The 15,293-nt window shown below is 27.6% G+C and overlaps 1 protein-coding gene across 1 annotated transcript; it reads right to left on the reverse strand.

Moving 5' to 3' along the window:
• Positions 1-52: 52 nt before the first annotated feature.
• LOC145846841 (dachshund homolog 1-like) lies at positions 53-10,899 on the reverse strand (the record flags this gene model as incomplete). Its single annotated transcript, XM_082953427.1, has 6 exons — positions 10,793-10,899; positions 7,354-7,491; positions 7,094-7,195; positions 5,574-5,680; positions 259-349; positions 53-146 (listed from the first exon to the last, which is right to left on the reverse strand). Coding segments are annotated over exons 1-6 (607 nt in total), but the record flags the coding sequence as incomplete, so codon positions are not given.
• Positions 10,900-15,293: the final 4,394 nt, after the last annotated feature.

Consider the following 15,293-nt stretch of genomic DNA (forward strand, 5'->3'; position numbering starts at 1 on the left):
TCTATTTTTTTAATATCATATACTGAATAGTAAAACTAATACTCAAACTAACTTTTTCTGTCATTTTTTGCGAGATCCTGCTGACTAATTTTATCCAATCTAAACCGCTTATTGTGCTGGAACAAGTCAACTGGGTTGATCATACTCTAATAAACGAAATTATGAAATATATAAAATATCCGAAAACACAAAATAAGTATCAATTTTTGTAATTCATTCTAAGCTCTAAAAACAAAAATATGCACAACAAAAAATTACATTGCTCTGAGATGTCATGTTATTTCCATGATGATTGCTCAGGTCTGTCGGAGGCAACATTGGGTATCTCTTTGGGGGGCGTCCCGGGCGACTGTAAAAACATTTTTATTTACCTGCCTATAAGAAATATTTAAATAACATACCTTTACTTTTAGAAAATAATAATAATAATAAAAACTATTCGTTTTCTATTTTAACTAAAGTAAAAACTTTTCATAAACGAAAAACAAGTATTGACGATATTTATTTACGATCAGATTAGATAAAATTATCAATTAATTTCCAATGGGGTCATCTACCGTTAATGTTCAGCTCTTCTAAAAAAAGCTATTGTAATTATAGTAGACAACTTTTTAGTTATTTAATTAATTGCGACACTAAATATATGCACCCAAAAAAGAAATTTCTAAATGCGCTAGTAAAGTAAAAATTAATAAATGCATTCCAATATACAGAGCTTTGAGCACAGACTTGGAAATGATCTAAAATAAGAAAGCGTAATTCGTTTAAATCGACAGCTCATTTTGATGTCGCCCCCTCAAAACTCAACCCAAAAATTTTTTCTTTTACATATATTGCAGCTAATTCAATAAAAATACGCAGCGCGCAAAGTTTTGAAGAGTAGCTGTCAAAAACGAAGAAAATATTGTGCAGTACACCACTTGAATGCCGAGATGTTTATTGTTTTTAAGCTCAAATGGCTGAAAAGTCAAAATGATTCATTATTTTAAGCGTTTTGTCGATCATAAGTTGTGTTCTGTTCGTAGGGCGGGTTTTATTGATTATCAATCGACTGTAGAAGCTTAAAGTTGCGGCAAAAAATTAACTTTTTTAGCTTCTTTTACAGGCAACGTTCTAACCCTTATGCTTAATTAAATAGTGCATAAACAGTTTCAAAACATTCCTTTTAGTCTTGTAATTTTTTTTTAGTAATTAGATTTGAACTAGTAGTTTAAATAGTTTTAAATTATAACTTTATTTTACTCATGTTTTATAATTTCTATAATGACGTGTTAATGTAAATGATTCTTATAAAATATACGAACGTGAGTTACAAAGTATTCGAAAACGGAAATACATATTATTAAAAAGCACTAGATAAAAAAGTCTTAAAATGAATCCTTTTTGATACGTTTAAATTGATCAAACATTGAACTTAACTCAAGTACATTTAAAATTAAGATGCACTATTAAGTGTTCAATGTTTGATTATTGATAAAACTCATTTATAAGTTAACATAAAACGAGCTAATCTACCTTTAAGTGGTTGAAATTCTTTGCACATGCTAAAACGTCATGCACTGAAGCTTGTTTGCATAAGTTTACAACTTAATCAGAAGCCTTACTTGCCATTTTTATTAAACTAATATAGTTATTGATAAATAATATTAAATACTCTGTGAGATATTTTAACATGTAAGTTTTTAATTATTGATAATGACCCAATATCTTGTGGTTTAGAACTTAAAATACTGATGTTTTTATTTATCATAGCTTAATAAATAAAACAGTATACAAACTAGCATAATAATCTTTAAATGCGTAAGCAATTTTATAAAAGAAGAGAAACAAAACCATAACTTACTTGGAACACATGATTAGTAAAAATAAAAGGCTTTTGTGGTAGCTAAAAACTTTTTTTTGGTAACTGTTACTTATTGTCAAAGGAAAAAAAGCTGCAAAGTTCAATAAAATTCAGTGTAATAAGAAAGTTTGAATTCAGAGCTTGAAAAGGAAATGAAACGAAACAGTTAGTAATGGATTTACAACTAAAAACACAAATGTGCACTTAAATTTAAGAACAGGGTCACCAATACCAATGTTAAGATGGACAGACTGTCGTAAAGTAAATCATTTGCAAAATCAATTGTTTAATTTGCTTCACCCAACCTCTATTGAAATCTCATTTAAATGGTAATTACGTCGCCTAAACTTTATCGCATTGCTATACGAAAGCGCTTTTTCTGGAAGTTTGATTGATTTGGTCATTTATAAAACCATTGTACGTAGAGTTAAGCTGATAAAACGTTACGTATTGACTGTTTTTTATTTCGAATAGTTTGTGTATTAGGAAGTTAAAAAATGCAACAGGTCTTTTATGGACTTAAAGCTTAAAAAATACGACCAGAACATTAAATTAAATAATTGACAAATGTGTATTATAAATCTAAGGTTAATATAAAAAGTATATACAATAAAAAAAAATGATACTGATGAAATTGAAACTTTGCTTTTCTAAAGTAGAGCAAATAAAAGTTTTATTATTTAGCATACTTATTGTTAGCAAAACTTTAAATCCTTTTTTTAAACATTTTTATCTGGTAAAACAATATAAATGCTCTATTGAATAGTTCAAAAATCAAGGAAACTAAGTTATTGTTAAAACTTATTGCAAATAAAAAGTTAAAAAATAACATATTTTCTCTGATTTTTGAATTATTCAATAGAGCATTTATATTGTTTTACTAGATAAAAATGTTTAAAACAAGGATTTAAAGTTTTTCTAACAATAAGTATGCTAAATAATAGAATATTTAATTTGCTCTACTTTAGAATTAACAAAAGTTTTAACAATAGTTGACTAACTTTCCAAAAACAGCTAAAAAACAATGAAAATATTTGGAAGTGTGTTTATCAGTTTAACGTTAGTCCTTAAAACAATTGAAGCAGACTCAAAACCTAATTTTAAGAAACGTTTTTTCGTAATGTTAAAACAATGGCCACAGTAACCAACTCACTTGATTTTGAAAAAGGTGAAGTACATTGCATGAAAGTAAAAGTTGTTAAGTTATGTAAATTAGTATTGTTATATATTCAAGGAAGTAATAAACTTTCTTTGTTTACTAGTTTAGAGCAATTGGTTAACTGTTTCTTCGATGACTTATGTTGTACAAGTATGAATTTGTTAGTAAAGTTAAACAATAAATCAAAAAACTTTACAGTTTTAGTTAGCTTTTTATCAAAGTTATTGAAGACGGCACCTTCAATGTCACACTCACGCATAAAATTAATTCAGTTGCCAATTAGTATACTTAAAATAAAAATCAACTTATTTCCATCAAATCCTTATTAAAGCTACTTTTATTTTTCTTCATACCGTTTTAAGTGTCCACATTAATAAAATTTGATGGAAAGTTGAATGAGACTCAATTTTGAAAACTTTTGTAAAAAAAAAACTGACCGATTATTTTCTTATCTCAGCTGAAAAATAAATCTGATCAACAAAATATGTCAAAATGAGCTGATTGATTATAAAGCGAATTTTTTGTTGTTCACTTCGAAAGAAACCTAAACACTTTCGCGTCTAGCTCGTGATATGAATTGACTTTTGTCTTTTGTGAGATCTCTCGGTGTTTGTTGTGATCCGCAGCCAGTTTGTTTTCTATTACTTTTGTCTTTTTGTTTTTGCCGTACCGATTACTCATACCGAAGCGCGACCCTTGCCCCCAACCAATTGTCCTCACAATTAAGTACATAGGTTTTTCGTGATAATTAAATCGGTGATTAGCACTTTTGTTTTAGGTTTTAGGTTAGGCTGGTTTAAATGTAAATTTGCAGAAAATCAGTTGTAATTGAAACTTTATGCGAAGCTGATAAGATTAAGCCTTAGTTTAGTTTGCAAAAATTTAAAGCTGACAAATAAAAAAAATTAGTCACAGTTTAATTTACGTAAAATTTTAAAGTAACACTAACAATGTTATATTATACATGTGATTTAAAAGAAAATAGAGGGTTCTACTTTATAAGAGGAGAACAAATATCTCTTTTTTTTCAAATGTAACAATAATAATACTTTTATAGCTGCTACTACAAAAAAAAAAACGTTTGCAATAATTTTTTGTTTTTTTTTATTGTAATAAATTATCAATAAGTCTTGTTATGATGCTTAGAAAAAATATATAAACTTTGTTGCTTAAAAGACGTCTTTTAAAAAATTAATTTTATTTGTTTGTGGAATGGAAAAATTTAAATTGTACAAAATTAACTCAAAAAATTCATTTTTGCTTAAAAACAAACAAATAGTCATTATTAAATAATAGCTAATAAGTACTTTTATAATCGTGCAAACTTTAAAAACTTTTTCAGATTAGATGAAGTTGTACAAATCACGAATGTTATTATTTTTAGAGTGTTAACCTTAGGTTGAGTCACGATAAGTGGCCTGAACTGGTTTTACAATCATTGAAATGCATTGTAAGCGGAAATGCACATTTGTTTTCGAGATGTGTATCTTGAGAGCTACGGTAAATGCAAAAGGTCAGTTCATGTATTGTATTGCAAGCTGCTTCATTACGCTGATAATACATACTTTTTTGCTTTGTTTTTATAAGCAAGTTTAAACAAAAGAGTGATAAAAAAACCCGTTTCTGCCAGTAAACTGGAAAGATTTACAAGATATCCGTTTTGCACATACAAAAATAGAGTTAATTAATACAAAAAAAAAACTGACACGCAAATTAGAACTGGAGATAAACATCCACTGTGAGTTCAAATCATCATTGGACTTATGATTTCAAAGATTAACTGAGAAACGCTTCAGTAATCACACACGCTCGCATTGTCGACAGCCACTGATTTTTGTTACTTTTTGTTTGCGTTGATGGATTTTGTTTTGGGTTGAGCGCGCTTTGATGTTCTCCTTTTTGCTTCACAAAACACAACTAGCAACACCCCGCCCCTGACCCACGCTTTTGGCTGCACACCATCCCTTTTGATGTCTTACAAGAAAGTAAACAGCAAAAAGTTGGCAACATACACCGCGTGCAGGAGACAAAAAAACATATAAATATGTTAATTATTGTTCTTGCTAAATTAAACAAAAACAAAAGTATTTTTAAATTTTAGTTAAGTACATGACTTAAATTTTATTTCAATCAGTTCTATTTTTATTCGAAAAGCTTGACCCACAGTGACCTGCAGCCGAACTTTTGTAAGCTTTTATTGTAATGCTAATTGATAACTCGATGAAAGATTTTGTTGTTTGTAAACTTTATTAAGTGTAAACTACTCCTATTGTCTAACATGTTCAGAAGTTGATGTCATTGCAACACGTAGTGATATGTTTTATATAACTTTTTCAATACACGTTATACAATATTTTCATAAAAAACATTACACAGTTAAGGAAGAAAGAAAAAGAAACATTAACTATTTAAATCTAAATACAGTTATATAAGATCAGCAAACCAGTTTAATTTAAAATAAGTTTTACGAAAAGAAAAAAGTAACTTGCACTGTAATCATAACTTTAACATTCTCCATATAAAAGAATTTAAACAAAATTAAAAAACTGTATTTAATCGTATAATACAAACCTTGCGGTAGTGCAGTCTTGATACAAAGTTTCAAAGTCTTTCTTTGTTATTAGTTTACATCTATTTACCCCAGGTTGAATAGCTCCCTTTCCTCTTAGTATACGTACCTGTTTGATAAATATTTAAAATTTATTTATATCTGAATCAATAAAATTTTGAGTTCATTATTTATATATAGCTTTATAAAACTTAGTAAGCCTGTAATAGTGTCTTTAATTTCCTGCTGAGTAGTTATTTTTATCATAGTCTAAGGGGTAAACAAATATAACTAAAATAAAAAACAGTTAAGATTATTTTACATATACCAACTGTTACAGGTAGAAATAGTGAAGTTGTTAGAAGTAATTTTATTTTTTAAATATTGTGTTGTGCAAACAGATCATCATGCCGTGCCACCATCGCACTTTGTCACGATTTATTGCGTTTACAAATTCAAATTAGTTTGTGGTCGACATAATCTGATTTAATTTATAGATTTCAGTTTCTTTCTTAACTTATTGATGTACAACGTTTTTAAACTCAAATTTTACGTTTTTTTTTACAAACTTAGTCCCGCTACAAGTTGTAGTCCAAATTTTTCAAAGAAAAACCTAAACATTTGCAATGTTACACCTGTTTAGGTAGAAAAAATTGGTTTATTTGCTCAACAAAGTAAACAAACCAATCACAATGATAGCTGCAAACACTAAAAAGTTCTTTTTTTTTTGCAAAGAATAATCTGTCATTCTCAGAGGCGAAGCGAAGCAAATACGCAGAGAGATTCGTTAAACATAAAAGTAGAGTTGTCAACCAACAAATCAACTTAAGCCAAGCGTGCCTCGCCGCAGCTACACCGGCAGTCTTTTTATCTGCTTATTGTTTAATTCCACCCGGGTCGTTTCCTGCGTCTGATCTTATCGCGCGGCATCAGTTCAGCTAAGCCTACGGGACCATGTCGCCGCAATAATGGGGCCCGGAAAGGGAGTCGAAAAGAAAGTTTTGAATAATCGTTTGGCGCCTCAGTTCATATGCGGTTTGAGAGAAAGTTTTCATTCAAGAGGCTCGTCCTTCAAAACACATGTTTGGTTTCTGCCGGGTTTCGTGCTCAATCACTTCGCTTCGGCGTCTTGATCAAATAAAAAGTCAACGCACAAATAAAAGGCCGTGTGACTGATTTAAGAAAGCAAACTTTGCCAGCTTTAGCTGAAACTTTGAAAACGCGTACTCTGCCGTATTTGCACAGGCCAGCATTTTAAAGTGGTAAAAATATTTTAAACAGCATAAAACTTTTAACTAGTTTTTCAGAAAATATGAGTTTGTTAAATAATGTTTTTACAAAGTTTTAACTTTTTAGAATATTTTTGATTTAGACAGCGCACTATCTTAATAAAACTCTTGATTGTTAAACGTTTTAAAAAGATTGCATTTTACAAAAAAAAAAAGCTAAAAAAACAATATTTTTCCTAAGAAACAAATTGTTGATGACAAACAAAATAAGTTGTACGAAATTCTAATATTAATTCATTAAATAAACAACCGACCTGTTCAACATTGCAAACAACTGGTTGTATACTCAATCTTTTCAACTTCGTGTAAACTGTGTGCAACCCTCCTACCAAGTGCTTCAGAAACAAATCGAACGCCTTAAATATTAACTTATTCATACTTCTAATTGTTTTTTGTTGAAAATCTATACCAAAATAAAGGTACGTTTCCTCTGAAAATGAAGAACAAAAGAAAAAAAAAAGTGTTAACTCTGCGTGCTGGTAACTGTTAAAAAACAGTAATAAAAAAAGTTAACCTGAGGTAAACAAATGAACTGTTCGTTATTTATTTGAAATGACGCCACTTTTGATCCCCTCAGTTCGACCATTCGGCACTCGTTGTTGGCCGGAGTGTTTTCAACCGGAGGCGGAGTGCTGTAAGCTGGCCTCTCCATCTTGTAATTAGAAAAAAATAACTAAATTAAATAAGTTTCATAATTTTATGCGGTAGTGATTTATTTATTATAAACTATAATATATTAACGAAAATAATAACGGTAATATTATAATGGAAATAGTTAAACTATTCATATGCTTTACTTAAGTTTACAATGACTAAGATATTACTTTTAATATAAATGAATAATAAAATTTATTGTAGTTTGACTAATTAAATATGTTTAGATTTATCAGCAATCGGAAAAAATCTCTAAAATAGATTACAAACTACGCTTTATTACACAGGAAAGCAGACAAATAAAAGTCGCATTGCCATTTATTAAGGCAATAAATCTGGCGCAAAAGACAAAAACTCGCAGAAAGTGACAATAAAATGGTTGATTGGTGTGACAATAGTCACGATGTGGGTTATCTCCATGACAACAAACAGTGCACGCCCTGGTAACTGTAGTTGAAACACATTTAATAGAAAGCTTTATTATTCTCATTAGAATAGATTTGATTTGTTCGCTCGAAGGTGCTCAGCCACAACAAATAGGAATTAGTCATACGTCGTTGTCTGTTTTAATCCTTGTGTTTTCGCGTTCATTGAGTCACATCTCGAGTCTTGTTGATTTGTTTAAAATAAAAAGAAAGAAAAGTTTTAATGAACCTCAAAACAACATCAGATAAGCATCTTTTTCGGCTGATGCTCAAGTATTCTCTGAGTTTAATTTCAGTTTTAATTGAATTATGCGAGCACGAATTGTGGATTTACTAGTCTGCTTTGAGATATAATTAAATTTTGGTGCATTAAAAGACGTTTACATAACGTTTGAGACTCTCAATTAAAAAGACATTCTTAAAATAGAAAACCTCAAAAACGAAGCTAACAAACAAGCTTCTCAAATCTCAACGTTTATTACATAAATATTATTTATTCATACAACTCGTTACGCAACAAACTTGTAAGTAAAAAATAAAATCTCTTTTGGTAACTAATACAACACAGCAAATATTAACAAAGCAAATGAGTAAATTGTAATCATTCGACGAGCTTTGATTGTTTAGTAAAGATAAAAAGAGAACAAACAAAAAATAATATCGTATTAGCTTGGTCGTGCCATTAGTAATATAAATGCAAATAAAGTTATCAATTTCCTTGCGCGCCAAGCAGAAATTACAATTTTAATTTATATCAGTGATTACGTCATTTCATTGGTATTGTTGATTTCTTAAAGCAACTTCCTTAATTTCTTAATATTGCTGAAAATAAATTGTCTTTCTGTTTGTTTGTTCATTTTATAATCAAATTACCTTACGAACTTTTGTATTTAAGTGTTAGGAAGAATTTCAAATATGTAAAATTGTTTTTTTTATTTGTATATAATTAAAAATAGAATTGATAATATTAGTATTTGTTTGATTGAGATAAAGTTACTATAAGATAATTTTTAACTTATATTGCCAACCAAGAAGTAAAAATAGCCTAATAGTAACAAGAGCGATACTTATACCTAAGATAAAGTTATAAATAAACTAACTACTCTACATTGTTCGCAAAGTGTACGTTATAAATACCGACAGGTAATTTTGTTGTGAAACAAAACCAAAAGCGTGTTAATGTTTACAGAAGTCGCTACCAAAGCTGCTTGTTTATACACTTTACAACTCAGAAGACTTCTTTAACCGGAAACTGATCGTTTTGCAAAATGGCGTATTCAGTCACCGTAGAGTGAAATAAATAACTGGCGCCATTTTCATTTCCGTTTCAATTTCACACCTTCGTTGCAGTGTATTTATCCGTAATTTGATATTTATTTAAACTTATTCATTTGAAAATAGATTTTGTTACGTTTAATACAGCTTTTCCTTTGGTATTTGCAAGTTGGAAACCTTTGGTATTTTAGATGCAACAGCTGTTAAAAAATTACTTTGATTTAAAGAACTGTGTTTTATATAACAAAAGTTAAATCTATAAAAGTAAAGTAAATAAAAAAAGTACCTAACTAGTTGTTGGATATTACTTAAAAACAACAGAGTAAATATACCATTCTTATCTTGAGTACGCTGTTTAATGAGAGCTTTAAATTGAGAAGGGTCGTATATTATATCAAAATAACTTCGTTACCCAAACAAACATAAGCAAACAAGCAGTGTGGGGGATTAATTACATAAATTATCACATTGACGATGGGGTGATATGTAGCCACTGGGAAATGAGATGGGTGCTTAATTGATGGAGGCGGAGGCTTGGATGGCGATGGTTGCTTATGACGTGTGATGTGCTTAATTTAAGCAAATAGTTATTTTCGTGCTTATCAGTCACTTTAAACAAGCTAATTGCTCAATATGAGCGGGACACCACGTTGAGAATATTCTCTCAGTTCAAATAAATTGTAGAACCAGTTTTGCTTAATTAAGGATTTGCTGAGTTTACTTTGTTATGTGTTGTGAACTAAAATAAAAGTCTTACTTCCTTGTAATTGCACTTACATGTCTTAAAGTTAATGAAGTCTTTTATACACAAAAGTGTTTAACCTAGTGAAAAATCAGTACTAATTGTTCTTTAAAAATCTTCAAAGCCTTTCCATCTTTAAAATTAATAGCAAACTATTTTATAAAACAACAACATAAGTATTGTAAACTTAATAGCAGATATAATGCTTAAAAGTCATATACTTCCAAAAAAGTTCTATAACCATTTAAACAACTAGTTAAATCTTTTAACACTTAATAGTCATAGAAAATCAAACATATTTTTATCTGAAAAAAGTCATTAAAATAGCAATAACTAAAACATTTTATAGTATGATATACTCTATGTGAAAGACTAATTTAGTCAATACAAGTTTCTAGTTTAAATTTGATAACTCAAACATTTAACGTCAAAAATAGCTTTTAAGTTAAAGCAAAAGAAAGCTTGAAATTTACATATTGAATTCTAAAAACTATTTTTTGTAATTAAAGTGATATATTTGAAGAAAAAATTATAGCAATTTTAAGGAGGAAGAAAAAAAATTGCAATTAAGAAAAAGCTTTTTGTTACTTCAAACTCTTTCACGTATATGTTGATGCTAAACTTAATACTGTAGAGGAAATTCATCTATAAAAGATAATTTATAGTTTTTAAAATAAACATCAAATATAGTACAAAGTCTTTATGATAATACAAACAAGCATACCTGTATCATTACAAATGTATATTACAAATAGTGATTTCTTGAACTAAAAATTAAGTTTTTACTTAATTATTGTACAACTTTGGAACAATTCATACTAATTTGGTTTAAGTTTAATTTTAATAATAGAACCAACCTTGTATGGCACCTGTTGGGTTGTTAATCCAACGTTTTCCCATTGTTTTGGTAGCATCATGGTGTGAGACATCATTTAAAGTATTCAATTTAAAAACTCAAAACTTCTGTTAACAAAACAAAAATACTTTTAACAAAACATTTACTAGTTTGAAATGGTAACAAAATTATAAACAGTAATAAACTTTTCGTCTTTAAAATTTTCCTTCATTTACATCTTAATACGATCGTAATAAAAAATTGCTACGGAAAATAGCTAATGTCAAAACTTTTGATCCCATTAAAAACTTAAACTTACAAAAGTTAGCTGTATCTTATCTTAGTTATTAATTTCAATATTTTTATATTTAACTGGTTTAATAAACTTTTTGAAAAGTTTAGTGTATTGGATGTAAATTGATACGATATGCTTGGTTAATCGCATTTTATTTAGGAATTATTTTTACAACACTAACTTGATTAGTAGAGCTTAAAAATATTTTTAGCTAACAACAAACATAACACTTTGTATCATATTAAGTTACAACTCAATTTTTTTCCAATTTTTTTCTTTTTTTTTCCTTATCGTTTAGTTTCTTGGTCTAACTAAATAAACATATTCGTAAGTAATTAAATAAAATAAAACATCAGTACAAATTAAACAAGAGACCCTGTATCATTTTAATGTTTGCTTTTCTCATGTTAAGTCAGTTTGTTTTATTACTTTTAATTTATACTGAACGCAAATATCAAAAAACTCAGCCTCATCTATCTGAACAAATAAACTACTACCTTTTTTTTTCTGACATTCGTTAAACAAAAGTGCGGTAATCAAAATTTTTTCAGCGTGAATTGTAGTCCAAGGTAGCTGTAATAAACTTTAATTTATAGTTAAAAGTACGACTCTGTAATTAAGTCGTAAATTCGGAATTTCTCTTTCTAAAAAAAAAATTAGATTGAATATTTAGCGACCCTCGAACAAAACAAAAGTCTTTAAGGGAACCGATGAGTTACTACAATTTCAGTGCAAATGTTTGCAAAGGTCATAAAAGCGCAGACAAAGCAAACGAGTTTTATCACGCCGTAAATTCATTTAACTGTTTAAGTTTGATAAGCAAAAGCCTCTGATCTAATATCTGCTTATTACCTAACAAACAAGCAACTTTTTTTCCAGGTATGCATCTCATTGTCAGGCCACGCTTTTATTAACAATGGCTCTTAACTCGATCTAATATTTAATAAAAACTTTCTTTAGTTTACCGAGAGAACCTGGTCGCTTCAGTGCCATCGCGTGGCCAAAATATTTCAACTTTCTTTTTCTTTCCGGTTTTTTTATACGTGTTTGCATTGAGTTTTGTACTTAGTTTTATTAGATGTGTTGTATTTTAATTAATATTAGTAATGCAGGTAAAACTTATCCAGTTGCATATTTGTAAAATTTTAGTTTTAACACATCGATGGATTGACTTGTTTTAATACAATGTTTAAATATAAACACTCGAAAATAACCAGAAAAAAAACACTATTTAACAAATATATTTACATTTATAAAATATAACTTAGTACTTTAGGCATTTTCACATATTTTGTAGCTGTTTAAAAACACGTAAATAAAGTACTTTTAACTAGTATAATTAGTTTTTTAAAATGTACAAATCGATTAAAGTCTTAGAAAATTACTAACAAAGTATACGCTTTTAAAACTGATTTGCTAGTCCTAGGGTTAAAAAAAGTAGTTTTTATGAACAATATAACAGTTGCTTACTAAATTCACGTAAGTTGCTTTAAAAGTATTAAAAAGTATTATCCTTATTGTTTTAGTTCGTTAGTTAAATTTTAAACAAAATACTACAAATATATTTTATACTCACGAGTTTCATTGTCGAGAAAAATGGCATGCTGACCGGATACTTAGCTTACAATAAATTTTCATATAAGTCTAAATACTAAACATGTACTCGATAGACCTTCTAAATTTCGACATTTACATTTTAGCTTTCATATACGAATAGTTATCATATATATAAACTAATAAACAAACATTATTTTTTTTAAATGAAATATCTGTGAAAGTTAAGAGTAAATGTATCATCAGAAGTTTCAATTTTTGTTTTAATTAAGTGAATATTAATTAATAAATCTTTTTGTATTTAATAAAAATATTTGTTAATTTAAACTTTAATTTTTTTAGTTTTGTGAAAGTTTTATTGCTTAATTTGTTTTATTTTTTTATTAACGAGAGCTTTTTTTTATTATAAAAATAATTACATGATAGATTTTTTTAAATACCTTTGCAAAAAACATAAAAATATGAGTTTTTCATCTTTAGATAATCAAAAAATCACTTTTTTAAATACAATTTTAATAGTTTTTAATAAGCAAATGTAAAGACGAAATTAAAAAAAAAACAAATAACAGTTAATAGTTATTCGTAAGTATTGTCGTAGTAAGTAAAGTAGTATTTAACTAAACTTTTTTGAAATAAGTAATAAAAGTAAAGCTTCAGTGTTAATACTCAAGAACTTTGGTATTTTATCAAAAACTATTTTTTAAATTAGTTGCAGTAAACTAAAGCCAAATAAATAAACTTGAGTAATAATATTTGAAAATGAGTACCAACAGCATTATTTGATGCAATAAAATATTCTTTTCTATCTTAAACACTACATAGTTGTTGCAATTTTTTTTCAAAATACTTTAGTTAAATTATTTAAAATTACATTTCCACTACGACACTATATAATACTATAACATATTAGTTTATTGAAGGACAAACAAAGCGCTCAAAATGTTTGGTTTAACAAAATCGTACGAAAAAAAGCTTTCGATTATAAAGTCTTACTCAACTTCACCAACACAAATTGATGTCTTGTTCAGCACAAGATTGATTTAAGATTGATATATATCAAATATTTTTTTTAGTAACGTAAAATAATAGTAAAGTATTATTATAATTCTATCGTATAGTTTTATAATGTACACAACGATCTATGAAACAGTTATGAAAACTTACAAAAAGAAATGTTTTAAAAGTAAAATATAATATAAAGACATTTTAAAAACAAAACTTCTTTAAACGTTTATAACGAAATCAGTTTTGAACTATTTGTACTCGTTAAAAAGAGAATCTATAATAAACTGTATGGATATATCTATATAGATAGGTAAAGTATACTTGTTTCAAATATTTGAAAAATATAGGTTATAATTAGTTTGTCGTACGTCATTTAGTAATTAGAATTAATAATTTATTTTTTTAGACAGAAAAGAAAGTTAGCTATTTAGTTTTAATATTTAAACTATAAAAATTTATAAAATACTTAGCTTATTTTTTTATAATTCTAACAAACTGTCTGAATGAATAAAAACATAAACTTTTTTAAAAGATTTAAAATCTTTGTGAAAACTAAGTTATTAAAAGCTTATTATCCTTTAAAACAATAACACTATATACGTTTTTTAACATAAAATATAAAACGGTTGGTTAAAAATTTCTTAAAGTTCGGTTAGGTGTTTTATAGTAAGATTTTTTCTGAAAAAAGGATGTAACAAAAACTTTAATTTTACATCATAAATAATGATTACTAGTTGTAAATATTATTTATTTGCAAAACACCAGTTTTACATTCATAGCTTGCTTTATTAGAATAAACTACCACTATTTTATTGGAAGATAAACTTACAATAGTAGTGTATTTTTTTAAAAGCAGCAGTAGAACTGATAGTATAAAAAAAACTTCGTCGAAATTTATTTAAAAAAATATGAAACAATAATGGCAAGTAGTGCAATAAATCATATCAAAATTCTTGTTTGATAAATTTTAAGACAAAAGAATTCTACTTAACATTATTGAATCAAAATTTTCTCGTTAGTAACCGGTAAATTGATACCCAAACTTGCTATGAGCAAAACACATATCGTGCCTAACAACCATCGTTATTTACTCGTATCAACGTGGGAAAACGGTCTTAAACTGTCAACTTGCTTTCCTGTGCTTTATATGAAATATGATTAGCTTTGACTAGTTTTTAATTTGCTTGAATTTTTACATAAATTAAAATATAAGTAGCTTTATTACTTTTTGTAATTAACTTAGAGGCGCATTCTAAAAACATATATTCAAAAAACATAAGTTTTTTTCGTTTAATTTGTTTAAATTAAACTAAAACTGCTAACTGTAAAATTTTTTGAACACATTTGGTTTTAAGTAGTTTCATAGATTATCAAAAAAGTATACCGCTACTGCTTAAAAAACTTAAAGTAACTTCGTGTAAAGTAGTCAGACTAATAAAAAAAAAACTAAATAATAAAGTTGTATATGTTTACGATTTACTGATGCTTATAACTATAGTATAGACTAATTTTTAGCTTTTGTGTTTTTTAATAAGAGTTGCATTAAATCAAGTACAACAACTGTAAACGTAGTAAGAAAACACAATAGATACAATTTTATTAACTGTATTTTACCAACATAAAAAAACCTTGCAAAAATCTCAATAAAAATACGTTATCGTATAGGCTA

This window comes from Thalia democratica, unplaced genomic scaffold (assembly GCF_965202585.1).
Source record: "Thalia democratica unplaced genomic scaffold, ktThaDemo2.hap1.1 HAP1_SCAFFOLD_677, whole genome shotgun sequence".
Taxonomy (NCBI): domain Eukaryota; kingdom Metazoa; phylum Chordata; class Thaliacea; order Salpida; family Salpidae; genus Thalia; species Thalia democratica.